We start from the raw sequence: 14598 nt of genomic DNA on the forward strand, positions 1-14598 counted from the left end.
GATGATCTTAGAGGTCTTTTCCAACCTCAATGATTCTATGATTCTATGATGATTCTAAAAGAGATATTCCATAAAATATAGCAGCGTGCTCAGCAATAAAATGGGTGGGGAGGAATTTCTCCAAAGTAGCTGTTGCTCGGACACTGGCTGAGTATCAGTCTGCTGGTGGTAAGTGATTGCTTTTGCACAACTTGTTTTTTTGTTTTTTCTTTTCCATTTTTCCCTTTTTTCCCCCTTCCAATTATTGAACTGCCTTTATCTTCACCCATGAGGTTTTCTTGCTTTTGCCCTTCTGATTCTCTCCCTCATCCCATTGAGGGGGAGAGAGCGAGTGACTGGATGGGGTCTTAGCTGTCAGCTGGGGTCAACCCATCAGAGTGGGGGTTTTTTGGCGCCCAACATGGGGCCAGAGGGGTTTGACATCACAATAGATTTGACTGGAGTGTACTAGGCAGGAATTTATAGTAGTTACTATAATAAACACATCAGTGTTTAGCTGTGGCTGGTCATAACATTGATGTATTTGTTCTCGACACTGGTTTATTTCTTCCTTTACCTGCTCCATGGCATGCTCCCTCTCTTACTGTACATCAAATTTGAGGGTTTGTTAATGGCTGCTTTCAGCTTTTGCAGTTTCCTGTGCTGCTTAGCACTTCTTTGTGTTTTGCCTGGGAGACATGATAAAAGCACTGGCCTTGAACCTAATCTGGTATTTATCCATCCGCGGGTCCTGAAGGAACTGGCGGATGAGGTTGCTAAGCCACTATCCATCATATTTGAGAAGTCGTGGCAGTCCGGTGAAGCTCCCCCTGACTGGAAAAGGGGCAACATAACCCCCATTTTTAAAAAGGGAAAAAAGGAAGACCCGGGGAACTACAGGCCAGTCGGTGTCCCCTCAGTGCCTGGGAAGATCATGGAACAGATCCTCCTGGAAGCTATGCTAAGGCACGTGGAGGACAGGGAGGTGATTCGAGACAGCCAGCATGGCTTCAGCAAGGGCAAGTCCTGCCTGACTAACCTAGTGGCCGCCTATGATGGAGTGACTACATCAGTGGACGCGGGAAGGGCTACAGATGTCGTCTATCTGGACCTCTGTAAGGCCTTTGACGCGGCCCCCCACAACATCCTTCTCTCTAAACTGGAGAGGTATGGACTTGATGGGTGGACTGTCCGGTGGGTGAGGAATTGGTTAGATGGTCGCATCCAGAGGGTAGCGGTCAACGGCTCAATGTCCAGATGGAGGTTGGTGACGAGTGGCGTCCCGCAGGGGTCTGTATTGGGACCGGTACTGTTTAATATCTTCATCAATGCCATAGACAGTGGGATCGAGTGCACCCTCAGCAAGTTTGCAGATGACACCAAGCTGAGCGGTGCGGTTGACACGCCAGAGGGACGGGATGCCATCCAGAGGGACCTGGACAAGCTCCAGAAGTGGGCCCGTGTGAACCTCATGAGGTTTACCAAGGCCAAGTGCAAGGTCCTGCACCTGTGTCGGAGCAACCCCCGGTATCAATACAGGCTGGGGGATGAAGGGATTGAGAGCAGCCCTGCCGAGGAGGACTTGGGGGTACTGGTGGATGAAAAGCTGGACATGAGCCAGCAATGTGCACTCGCAGCCCAGAAGGCCAAGCGTATCCTGGGCTGCATCAAAAGAAGCGTGGCCAGCAGGTCGAGGGAGGTGATTCTGCCCCTCTACTCTCCTCTGGTGAGACCCCACCTGGAGTACTGTGTCCACCTCTGGAGTCCTCAGCATAAGAAAGACACGGACCTGTTGGAGCGAGTCCAGAAGAGGGCCACAAAAATGATCAGGGGGATGGAACACCCCTCCTATGAAGAAAGGCTGAGAGAGTTGGGGTTGTTCGAGCCTAGAGAAGAGAAGGCTTCGGGGAGACCTTATTGCAGCCTATCAGTACTTAAAGGGGGCTTATAAAAAAGATGGGGACAGACTTTTTAGCAGGGCCTGTTGTGACAGGACAAGAGGGAATGGCTTTAAACTAAAGGGGGGTGGATTTAGACTAGATATAAGGAAGACAGTTTTTACGCTGAGGGTGGTGAAACACTGGACCAGGTTGCCCAGAGAGGTGGTGGATGCCCCATCCCTGGAAACATTCCAGGTCAGGTTGGACGGGGCTCTGAGCAACCTGATCTAGTTGAAGATGTCCCTGCCCACGGCAGGGGGGTTGGACTAGATGACCTTTAGAGGTCCCTTCCCACCCAAACTATTCTATGATTCTATGATTTAGGCCCTACATTGGTTCTGTCCTAGTACCTTGGGAACCGTCTTGTGGAGACAATTAGCAACTTCTCCTCTTCTCAACCAAGAGCCGATTTGTAGAGGAAATGAAGAATGGCACCTCCCCCTTCCTCTCTCCTGGGGTAGATTTCTTTTCTGCCTTGTTGCAACAGCTCATCAGTTTCTTGAACATCCTTGGGTAACTAGAATGTTCATATTGGTATATGTCAAGAATCTGATTCTGGCTTTTCCTAAGGGTAACTGACTATTTGTGAATGCCACACAGGGATGTGCCCTGGGGTAGTCGGGTCATGGGTCACAAGTTGCATAGGAGAATTTGGGCAGGTACCTAGAGCAATTTTCATGTCCAGTGGTGTGGGACTGCACACCCGAACAAGCATGGTATCCTGTTGAAGTGACAAAACACCTGAAGAAAGGATGCCTTGTCTATGCCAAAGAGACAACTTCTCACGCTGTGCTGAGGCCTGGCCTACACCTATCTCAGTGAGGTGAAAGGGTCTCTGGATCTGAGGACATACAAATGGACACTCTGGCTGAGAAAGAGACCCAACCCTCGGCAATAACAGTTGCTCCTAAACAATGGAAGAGGAAGTCAACTTGGTTAGTAAGGAAGAAGCTTCTAAGAGGAAGCAGGAGGAAGAATCAGAAGAGGCAGCCTGTTCTGCAGCAGAGCAGCCACAAGAACAAGAGAGGGAAGAGACAGAAATCATGAATGAGTGCAGAAACCACCCGGTCCTTATTCCTGAATGAGCTGTAAGATATGTGGAAAGATTACAGCTGTCATCTAGGTCAGCAAATTACCACCTGGGTGCTCTGATACTAGGATACTGGGGCCAGTGCTGAGTCAGGAATTAGAGTGTAAGAAAGCACAGCAACTGGGATCTCTTGCTAAGGACTGGGGAACTGATAAAGGGATCGGAAGAGGGGCAACAATCTGCAGCTTCTGGAGGTGACTTCTGTCAAGCGTGAAGGCAAGGTATCACCTCAGGGAAGATCTTGTAAACTACTGAGGCAAGTGGACGACCATTGAGGGAGATATCTAGCATTAGGGAATTGGTGGTGGAGGTGATCTACAGCAACATGGGCAATAACCAGGGTTCCATAGATCTGGGTGAAGTCCAGTGCACCTAGTCAAAAGTTTGTACGGAGCACACCAACACTGTATGTCAGCACCCTGACAATAATTGTACAGACATTGAGGCACCAACTGTGGACAGACTGGCTGGCCAGCTCTAGCAATACAAAGAGACTCACTCTACCTCCCCAACCCTATGGTCCTGTGTCTCAGCTGTAGAAAAACTGTCACAAAAGTTCCAGCAAATTCAAAGAGAGTATGTTTTCCTCCCCCATACAGGTTGGCATCTTACCTATGAAGAGTGTCTCAGGGAGTCAGCTTTTCTCTTCTCAAAGGAAAGGGAACCATGCATGCCACCCTGTGGTTCTATCTGCATGACCATGGGGAGGACATGAGGAAGTGGGACGGTCATCTGTCTCAAGCCTAGAAACTTGCGTATGCGAATTGCAAGGAAAAACAGCAGCCAAAAAGGGTCCATTCAGGAAGATGACTGCTCCAGTTGCTGTTAAGCAATTCCCCAGACAGAGTGGAAGGACTGATCCTATGATTCTGGTTTGCAATTACAGGAGTCAGGTAATGAATGCTCTGACCAGGAATAGAGGGGCCATGCCTCCAGCCAGGCAGAGGGAAGGCATTACCGGGTTTATTGGACTGTATGGATTCAATAGTCTGGCACATTGGACCCACAGGAGTATAAAGCTCTGCTGGACACCAGTGCACAGTGACCTTAATGCTGTAAGGATACAAGGAGACAGAACCCACCTGGATTTCTGGAGCGAAAGGATAATCCCAACAGTTATCTGTGTTGGAGGCTGAAGTGACTCTAACAAGCAGTAAGTGGCAAAAGCATTTGTGACTGACTTGGAGGCTCTGTGCATCCTTGGAGTGGACTACATCAGGAGAGGCTACTTCAGGAACCCAAAAGGGTACCAGTGGGCTTTTGGTGTAGCTGCCATGGATGCAGAGTATTAAACAGCTGTCTAGCTTGCCCAGCCTTTTAGTGAATTCTTCTGTTGTAGGGTTGCTGCATGTGAAAGAGCAGCAGCGGGGGGGGTGGTGGTGGTGGTGGAGTGAGCAAGCGAGTGGGTGGGGGCTTAGCTGCCAGCTGGGGTCAATCCACCACAGCACCTCTGAGAAGAGCTCTCTCACTTCTATAACCCTTCTCTGAGTAGTGAAAGACAGCAAGTGGAACTCTCGATTCATTCCTGGCTGAAATGCCCTTTTATTTGACAGCCCTACTCTTTGGATGTTACCTTCTTTCCCCCCCCCCCCCCCCAAAAAAAAAATGTGAAAGTTGAGTGGCTAAGTTCTGCTAGATAGCTCCAGCTAGGTAAAAGAGCAAGTGAAATCTTAGTCTTCAAAACTGAAAAGATTTTTTCTGAGCCATTCAGTCCAAATGCTATGTTCAGTGATGGATCGTTTTTCTAAACTAAAAGAATGTCATGGAGTAACAAAATTATTTAAAATATAAGTAAGAATCGTGTTTTAAAACTGATTTTTCAAGTGTATTAGATATTCTCATGTTCATTATGTTAATAATTATCTTTAGGATTTCAAAATGCAAAACCAGATTTTTAAACTTCATCTTCTCATTGCAAATTATACAGAAATATATTTCTGTGATCTAAGGGCTGGATTCATGGGATCTTAACAGTTCAACTGAAACATCTAAGTTAGGAGTTTGGGCTTCCTGCATTGTCAAAAGAACAAAAGAAGGACTCCAGAGGACTTGTTATTCCCCTGTGTCTGATACTGTCTGATATCTCTCACTCTTTCCACTGAAACAAGAGAAAGACTAGACTTGCAAGTTCATCACTTCATGTAGGTTCCTAGCACTAGGAGGGAGGCATTCAAACCTAATCAAAGGGGTAAAAGACTACTGTACTCACAGACCTATACTTTATAGAGTGTTCCAGGATTATGACACACTGTTTGTGAGTGAACTCTGGAGTCAGGTGTCACCTTGATGTGATTCCCAGAACTGTAATTCATGCCTTCACTGTGAATTAGACACTGGGAGCTTATATCGTTGTTTTCTGACTTCTAGGCAACGAGTAACATTTGAGGAGATTTTACCATCCTCTACTCCATTGCCTGCATTGGATCTTCTGAAGAAACTTTTAGTATTTAACCCTGATAAACGACTCACAGCAGAGGAGGCTCTGCAGCATCCTTACGTGAAAAGGTGAGAGTAATACCAATGTACAGTTTCCCCTGATGTCTTTTGAGACATTATAGACCTGCTCTTGGCACAAGTTTTCTTTATATGCATGATAGAAAAAAAAAAGACAAAGCTAATTCTTAATTTTCTCTAACCTTATTTACAGTAGAGGTCATACTAGATGATTTAACAATCCTTTTTAACATTATATTAATCTGTGGTGCTGTTTTTAGTCTTAGTGGATTACATTATGTGTTATCATCTTCTTAGGTTTCACTGTCCTGCCAGGGAGCCCTCTCTGGATTATGATGTGATTCTTCCTTTAGGTGATGATATCCAGCTGTCTGTGGCAGAATATCGAAATAAATTATATGAGGTACTTTCTCTTATCCTATTTTCCAAAATCCTAATCCTCCAGGTAACCTGCCATTCTTGCACACACTTAATGAATTCTGTCATTTTCTTCTATTTGCGTTCCCCTAGGCTTTCCATACATGCTTACAGTTACATCTTGGTGTTTCCTATCAGTCAGTTCCATACTGTCATAATTTTTGAGAAGTCTTTAAATCTAGATTCCCACTGGGAAAAGAAAAGTCTGTAAAGCATGATGTCTGAGAAAGACTATTGGGTCCAGCATAATATATTTTCCTCTAACACAGTCTAAGAGATGCGAGGCTGCTGCCACTCCATGTCCCCAGGTCCAGCCAGTAGCAAGGCTGAAGATGTATTCTCAGTAGGCGCACGCACACAGAAAACACATACATGCTACATATATACATATACACATGCTGGCCACATGGATCACAAACAGGCACTCGGAGCACTCGCACAAACATAGAGAGCACCAACAGCCTCATCCTCCTCCCTTCTCTGGCTGAGCAAGATAGAAGTCCACTCATGAGAATATATATACATACGTACAGGGTGGATCCCTGCAGCAGCTGGTCTCAGACACTCAGTCTGCTCAGTAGCCGGCCCCTGGATCCCAGTCTCCTCGGTTGCTGGCATGTGGATATACAAGCCCCCAAGGCTGCAGCCCTACTCCAGTTGCTGGTACAGACCATGCAGACAAACAGGTGGCCAGGACTTTCCAGGTCCCTTAGCCGACCTCTGCCCCACCCCACCCCCAGTGTTCTCACCCCTAGAGATACACAGGTGGGCTCACACCCAGAGCTGGCCCTTAGAGACTCACTCACCCCCTTGCTCCCAGGCCACTTGATCTATTCACTGACTAGTCTGACTTGATCTTTGCTAGCAATCACATGCTCACTCACACACCTGCGCTCTCTTAAGTTGCTGGCACCATGGTACACACGGGCCCTCTGACCTGTGATCTGACTCCAGTTGCTGGCACTCACATCTGCATACCCACACACGCAGACAGAATAGACAGCCTCTCTTCCAGGAAAGAGAAAGGAATTTGATAAGAAGACAGAGCAAACTGCATTGATCAGGTGCAGGGCATGGCCAGACAAGCTTATTGGCCAGCCAGCTATTTACACAGGACTGGCCGTTTTTATACCTCTTAACCCCTATTTCCCACACTCGATCCTCCCCAAATCACCTAAACCCCTCCTTTTCCCTGCTTTTTGTTCCTAACCTAAACATCCCATAATAAGTCCTGTGTGATCCCAAATGGCTTTCCCCTGCATCCCATAATGTGTCCAACCCCTAGGCAGCAACCTCCACCCTCTCACCCCCCCATCCTCTGGCACCCTTCGTCCAAAAGGTGATCCAGAGAAATCCTGATGACTCATTGTGATGAGTTTCATGCCTGGACAATGGGGCTGATGGCTTTGCTGGGACAGCCCTGGCAGGGACCCAGGCAAGGTGTTGAGAAGCCCTTGATTTGGGTTCCCACCTGCCATAATGCATCCTTGTGCTCCTCTCAGCCTGTGCAGATGGGCCTTTGATGGGCTGATGGCTTCTGTGAATGGGCCAGGGAGTAGCTCAGCAGAGTATTATTTGGTCTCCCCATACTGCTATTGTCTTTCTGAGCTCCACTGTGGGTGTGCAAACAAGCTGTTACCACATAACCTAACAGACTGAGTTTTTTTGCTGGAGAGTAGTCAAGTGCCATTGCATGCTGCACCACATACACAGAACTATTAGATTTCAGAATAATTAATTGACAGAGGAGGAAGAGCAAGTGAAGGATCAGTGTAGCTGATGTGCTAATAATAAAGAACAGTGATGTTTTAGGAGCCATATTTTGAATGCATTAATGTGGGCAAATAGTAGTACTTGAAAAATGAGGAAATGGTGCAATAATCAAGCAAATAAATTAAAAAAAGCTGATGCAAAATCTTTAGTTGTACAGGGACAAGGAAAGATAGTACTTTTGATGTCGTCTGGTATATGCAATAAGATCAAAAGGAAAATAAACATTTGAGTAATGTCTAAAGCAGTGAAAGAAGAACAAAGATAAACACAAATCAGAACTAATTGTAAGAGACACTGAACTGATCTGGATGGTGGTGTTGAGGCAGTAGAGGGAGGATAGCCAGAGTGAATGCTCTAACAATGAAATATGAGGAGCAGCAAAAGTGGAAGTAAATCAAGCCTTCAGGAGGAGAAATTGATTTTGGCTTAGTTTTGTGTTTGGTTTTTTCCCCCCTTTTTACAGTGAAAGAAATTATGTAGATGCCATGTTATGAGGCAAAGGATCTGGAAGAGGGTGAGAAGAGCAGGAGTTGGAATGTAAATGTAGTAAAACAGGCATTGGAAAGAATGATAGTGGGAAGAGAGGATTGAAAAGGAAGCTTAGTGATCAGAAAATCCAAGACTGAGAAAGACTGATAAGGGTGTCCACCTTTCCAGAGAGAGAGGAAAAGTGATATTGCTTCTATTAACAGCAATTAAAATTGAAGAAAGAAACAATAAAATTGCATTTAAAAAGTTGAACCTACTTAAAATTTCTTTTAAGGTCTTTAACAGAAGGAAACTAATAAACTCTACTGTGATAGTGTTAGGAGTCATGAGCAGATGAATTAGTAAAGTGAATACTGAGCACAGGTAGAAAAGATATCCTAAATGTCAATAGATTGGTCACAGATAATCTAGGTACAAGGCTAAGAAACGAGTGAATAGTTTTGAATAATCTTACTGATAGGGTGTCAAATTTGGGATGACTGTGATTACAGGAAGTTGAGAGCAGATTGTCCGCACCAAGACCCAAAACCTTGGCAAGGATTCTGTTGCTAGATAATAGTGTGTAGAGGTAGGTGAGAAATAATTATGAACTAACAGGAATGAATGTTTGCTTTGACCAGAAATCAGCTTTGCAAAGTTCTAGAAAGGGATGGTAAGAAACAAGTGTTAACCTTTTGGGCATATAGATTCTGTCTTTTCCAAGGCTAATGCCCATTTTATTTAGTGGTATTCTCCCTCAGGATATATTGAAATTGCCTGTTCACCCAATCCTTTTTCTTAATGGTTCAGCCTATTCTTTCTTTCTACTGAGAATATTATTTCTGTTTTCTTTCCAACCCTAAATTAATTTTAAAATTATACTTGTTACCTATCCTGTGAAATAAATTGCAGTTATTTGTAAGTCTTTCCCTTTGTTATTATGTTTTGTTCCTCTGCTCTGCTGTGTAGCTGTGTTAAGTCTAACCAACTTCTCCTTTCTGTAGATGATCCTTGAAAAGAAATTAAATAGCCATCCAAAGGAGCAAGTGTGGAGGGAAAACATTCCGCTAAGCCAGTCTGAATCCAGGCCACTTCTTCCAAATTCCAGTTCTGTTACTTTACCTACCAGGAAAGGCCAGAGGGAACCAACACCGCCTCTTCTGAAAACTTCGCATGTGCATGCTGGAACTACAACTAGTGTCCAGCAAGAAGTATCCAGCTGGAGTGAAGATTTAGCAAGAACTTTATGTCAGAGATCAAAGATCAATGTGATATACAATCCCATAACACACACTGCTGTTCAAAGTAGGTACTACCCTCCTACAGTGGGATGTAATCCACCATGAGGCATTATTATGGGAAAGAAAGAAGAAAAGAGATTGAGTGGAGAAAAAGAAATAAGGGGAATTTACATGGCAAAATGAGAGGGTGAAAGTGTGGGAGGAAAATGACATAGGAACAAACACTGTTGAATGAGTTTTGAGTGTATGACATTCTCTTTGGCTCTTTCCTGCCTCAGTCTTGACAATATGTTCCTTTCTGTTTTCTCTTTGCTTCTCTACTGCTGTTATCTTTTCCCATGCCCTTTTGAACTGTTTTTTTTGCTACTACATTCTAATTTTATTCTGAATGTTTTTGTTCTGTTTGTGAGATGAAGTGAGGTGGCAGGGGCTGACTCAGTTTTTATGTTCTGTCCCTGCCTCAGTCAGTGTGTCCTGTCCCCTCATGATTTTCCTACTTTAATGTTTTTCCTTCTGCAGGTAATGCAAATTCTGGTGCTGTGATCAGGAATTGTACTGCACCACCTTCTCAACAGGCCAGAATCTCCAACAATAGGGAACTGAGGAGACAAACCACATGGGCAAATGCAAATGCTCAGCTACCTCCTACAAGTGTACAGAACCTTTATAATGTGAGTAGCAGTCCTACTATAGACAGAAAATATCTTAATCTGCAACTTTGTAAAGATACTTAAATGAGAGGCAAGACATATTGCTTTGTGAGTGACTAAATTAATAGATTTTTATCAGCTAAAGTTACTTATGACAAAGATATACACTGCAGTTTCGTTGCTTGTATGTAGTGTCAGTCAAATGGTACCAGTAACCTAGTTTGATAAGGTAGTTGGGCTTGTATAGAGTATGTTCCCTTTACTAGAGAGCTGAAGAGTGTGCTAACTGAAGAGTTTCTGCTAGTAGGGGAAATAACTAGACATAACTTGCTTCTAATATGGGGTGGATTCATATAGGAACTTGCATATTGCAGTCTTCAGTGTTGCAATACCTACATTTCAGATGTTTTGTCTACTAATGAAGTTTATGACCCTGAGTTAAGTTCTGTGCATGAGGCAGAGTGTTGAGAGGAAGACCATTTATAGTAATCACCAGGAAATGCCAAGGCTGCAGATGTGGCTTAAACCTTACATCTCTGGCATATGTAATGCTGATCTTCAGCTAGTCTGGGTTTATAAACACTAACTTTCTCCTAGAGTCTTAGGTCTAACCCCAGTATTTCAAAAAACCCTATCATCTCTGACTTGAGCAGCAAGAGTATTTTCGTGCCTATAGGTTTATGCAGGAGTTCTGTGAATGACTGTTGAATTTAAGTACGAGAATTAGGTACTTCAGAGAACATGAAGTAAAACAGCCCTTTTGTAAATCTAGGTGTCTGCCTCATTAGCAGTATTTTTTTCACAAAGATTAATTGTAATGGATCATGTATGTCAGCTAACTGTAATCAAAAAGAAAAGCAAAAATATCTCTGCAGATTCTCTGCCTCTACTTCTTTTTCCCATCTTGAGTTTTTAATGCAACCTCTTTTGAGATGTGCTGAGGTATAAGACTTTTTTCCACTGCCCTTTTTCTAGAGGACAGGCTAATTTTGGACTCCATTCTACCTTCAATTTTATCACTTCAGACAAGTGCGGATTTGAACACCATTTCAGATTATCACATTGTTCAGATTGTCAGCAGCACCAAAAACTCCCTTTGACTTTGAGAATCACAGATCAGTTGCTTTTACATTATCTTCAATGATGGCTTGTCCTGTCCAAAGTGTGTAGGTAGCACATTCTTTTTTAACCAAATTGAGACTGTTGCATATTCCAAACGTAACTGGAGAATTCGCACTACCTCTGGAATCAACCTAATGGATTGCTGTTGCTGAACAGTGAAGGTTTCAGTCCTGTCCTCTGTTCCTCTCTTCCCTGTTCTTGGCCACGCTTCCTTGTAAAAGTTCTTATCCTCATTGGGTTCTTAAATGACCTCCTTGCCCCTGCTTTTTCTTTTTCCTGAGCTAGTTGTCTGCTGACTAGCCCAAGGAGAGTCTAGCCAACACAAGGTGATCAGAGGAAGCTTATGGCAGAGGAAGAATATGGAAGGAGGCACCACAGATTACCTTTTTTGTGACACTAAAGATTGACTTGTTTGTCGTGCGACTTTCTCACATCCCCACAAAAGAATACTTGAGAGTCTATGTGCTGGAGCTCCAAACCATTCAAAATGTATGCTGAGCACAGTTGTGTGAAGGGACTTCTGACAGACACCACTATCAAAGATGAGTTGGGTGGGATCACCTGCTTTGTGTCAGCATACAATATCACATTTACCTTGAAGCAAATTATTTCTTTGAACACAGCTCTGAATTATCTGAACCGTTTCAAGCTAGAAACAAGCTGCAGACACTGAAGAGTCAAGCTTGTTCCTACTGGATCTCTTCTTACTGTTGTGATTGATATGAAAATACATATGAATAACTGCTAAAAGAAGACATGATTGCCAGTAACTTACAAGTATGTCCACATGCACACTTGCAACCCATCTTTCAGCCCTTCTGCTTTGGAATCCCATTCAAAATGTTTTGAGAGTGAGAGGAACCATTTATTCCACAAGTGTGGAACCATTTATTCCACAATATGAGATTGTAGAGATTGCTGCATGTGCAGATGTACACATGAACAATGCATTTTGAAGAATCTTTAGGTAATTGTGACCAACTTTGTTACTGGAAGAGCATAATAGGGAGAAGATCACCCTACACATGCCCTGTGCTTTATATTTTTTCCCCAAGAGGCTAATAATGACTAGTGTCAGAGACAGGATATTGTGGTAGAAGGTCATCAGCATTGTGGCTGATCTTATGTTGCGTGAATGTTGACTTCTCCATCTCTCTCATTCAGCCTCGGCAGGAGCTGAAAAGTTCTGACATTCCAGTTTGCTCTGCATTCAGTCTGCATTCATTTTCAATATCCTGTTAGGCTCATGAAACACTTGTTCTCAGCCATTTGACCAGGAAAGACTCCTGTAATGGCTGGGGTGACAGCAGCCAGTGCCACAATAGTGAGTGGAAACTCTTGCCTTTCAGTTAACTGTAGAGGTTCACAAAGCATAAGCTGCAGTGAAACAGCTCTCCTCTTGAACTGCAGATTCAAATTTATTGTAATGTATTAATGTATTATTAACTTTTCCTCACAGGGGCTGATCAACACAGTATCCATATGCAGCTTCCAACTCAGAAAGTCACCAAGCCATTTGGTTGGTAGAAGCCAGGAGGATATACTGGGGAATGATGATGATGATCTGTCTTTTGTGCATATATTTAAAGCATTCACTACTGTTGAAAACAAGATACTAGCCAAACAGGCCTTTGGGCTTTTGCTCCAGTGCAGGATTAGTTTGTCGTGTCTTGCTCCAGTGCCACTAGCTCATTCTTGATACACCCGTTCTTAAGCCCTTCTCCCTCACATCATTCTCACCATCCTATTCTTGATCTTACAAAACAGTCTGTTTTGTTTATTATTCATATAACATTCATGATCTGTCCTACTCCTCAGCTGAAGCAAAATCTGTGTTCCTTATTTGTATTTTAGAAAGTTGATTACAGGTTACTAACTATCTTGGCTTTTCTTTCTCACACAGAATCCAAGAAATACTCAATTGCACAGCAAAGATGTTCATCCTCTTCTGAAGTCCAGTAAAAAGATGTTCCAGATTACTGCAAATATGGGAGCTGCTGGTGATCCGAAAGCATCAATGGGTAGTTACTCCCAGGCCTATGGAACCATATGTAAATCCGCACTGCAGAGTCTTCCAATATCAAATTCCTCCCAACAGCATGAGCAGTGAATATGGAAGTGTTCTAACCAGGTGAAGTACAGTTCATCTCATCAGTCCCCTAACTTAGCCAGTAACAGCAAGTGAGAGCAAAATACAACAGGCGTTTGACAGTTACCCCAGCTGAAGGGATATGCTTTATTCATTGCATAGAACAATGTACTACTTTCCTCTGGACGAACCAAGAGGAAAGCGAATGTAATCCCTTTGCCTTCCAGTCTTACCAGACAAGGGCACGGCACTATTTCCTCCCATACCGTGAGAACAATTAATACTGTCAGTTCATATTCCTCATTTGAATTTATTGCAGAAATTACAGAAAACTGCAATATTCTGATACTTGAATGTATTTAGATATATTCAGACTATTCAGGGCCTGTAGACATATTCAGACATATTCAGGGCCCATGTGAACCTCATGGGGTTCAACAAGGCCAAGTGCAAGGTCCTGCACTTGCATCAGGGCAACCCCCAGTATCAATACAGGCTGGGGGATGAAGAGATTGAGACCAGCCCTGCAGAGAAGGACTTGGGGGTACTGGCGGATGAAAAATTGGATATGAGCCGGCAGTGTGCGCTCACAGCCCAGAAAGCCAAGCGTATCCTGGGCTGCATTGAAAGAAGCATGGCCAGCATTTCAAGAGAGGTGATTCTCCCCCTCTACTCGGCTGTCATGAGACCCCACCTGGAGTACTGCATCCAGCTCTGGGGTCCCCAGTATAAGACAGACATGGACCTGTTAGGGCAGGTCCAGAGGAGTGCCAAGAAAATGGTCCAAGGGCCACACCTCTCCTATGAAGAAAGGCTGAGAGAGTTGGGGTTGCTTAGCTTGGAGAAGAGAAGGCTCTGGGGACACCTTATTGTGGCCTTTCAATACTTAAAGGGGGCTTATAAGAAGGACAGAGACTTTTTACCAAGGCCTGTAGTGACAGGACAAGGGGCAATGGGTTTTAAACTGAAAGAGGGTAGGTTTAGATTGGACATAAGGAAGAAATTTTTTACGCTGAGGGTGGTGAAACACTGGAACAGGTTGCCCAAAGAAGTTTTGGATGCCCCATCATTGGAAGTGTTCAAGGTCAGGTTGGACGGGGCTCTGAGCAACCTGATCTGGTGAAAGATGTCCCTGCCCAAGGCAGGGGTGTTGGACTAGATGATCTTTGAAGGTCCCTTCCAACCCATTCTATGATTCTTTAGCAGTTTCAGGTGCACTGCCTAAATGCGGATTTTTTTTTGAGCAGAACAGGTAAATAACTATTCTCTGAAGACCAAGAAGACTAAACTCTTCACAGATAATCTTAAAGCCCTTCATTTTGTTTTCCACTTATTTCTATGACTCTTCTGGGGTAAATGAACATAATCAATGGTG

General features: G+C 43.9%; 1 protein-coding gene across 2 annotated transcripts in view; it reads left to right on the forward strand.

The window, feature by feature from the left end:
• Positions 1-14598, forward strand: part of MAPK15 (mitogen-activated protein kinase 15) — a 36608-nt gene that overhangs the window by 12564 nt on the left and 9446 nt on the right. For both annotated transcript variants that reach the window (XM_019470862.1, XM_019470861.1), the window contains exons 9-13: positions 5377-5514; positions 5761-5866; positions 9126-9426; positions 9882-10033; positions 13038-13265. In XM_019470862.1, the coding sequence (XP_019326407.1) occupies positions 5377-5514; positions 5761-5866; positions 9126-9426; positions 9882-10033; positions 13038-13244 (904 nt within the window). In that variant the 3' untranslated portion in view covers positions 13245-13265. The remainder of the gene's footprint in view (positions 1-5376; positions 5515-5760; positions 5867-9125; positions 9427-9881; positions 10034-13037; positions 13266-14598) is intronic.

This window comes from Aptenodytes forsteri, unplaced genomic scaffold (assembly GCF_000699145.1).
Source record: "Aptenodytes forsteri isolate BGI_AS27 unplaced genomic scaffold, ASM69914v1 Scaffold160, whole genome shotgun sequence".
Lineage (NCBI taxonomy): Eukaryota > Metazoa > Chordata > Aves > Sphenisciformes > Spheniscidae > Aptenodytes > Aptenodytes forsteri.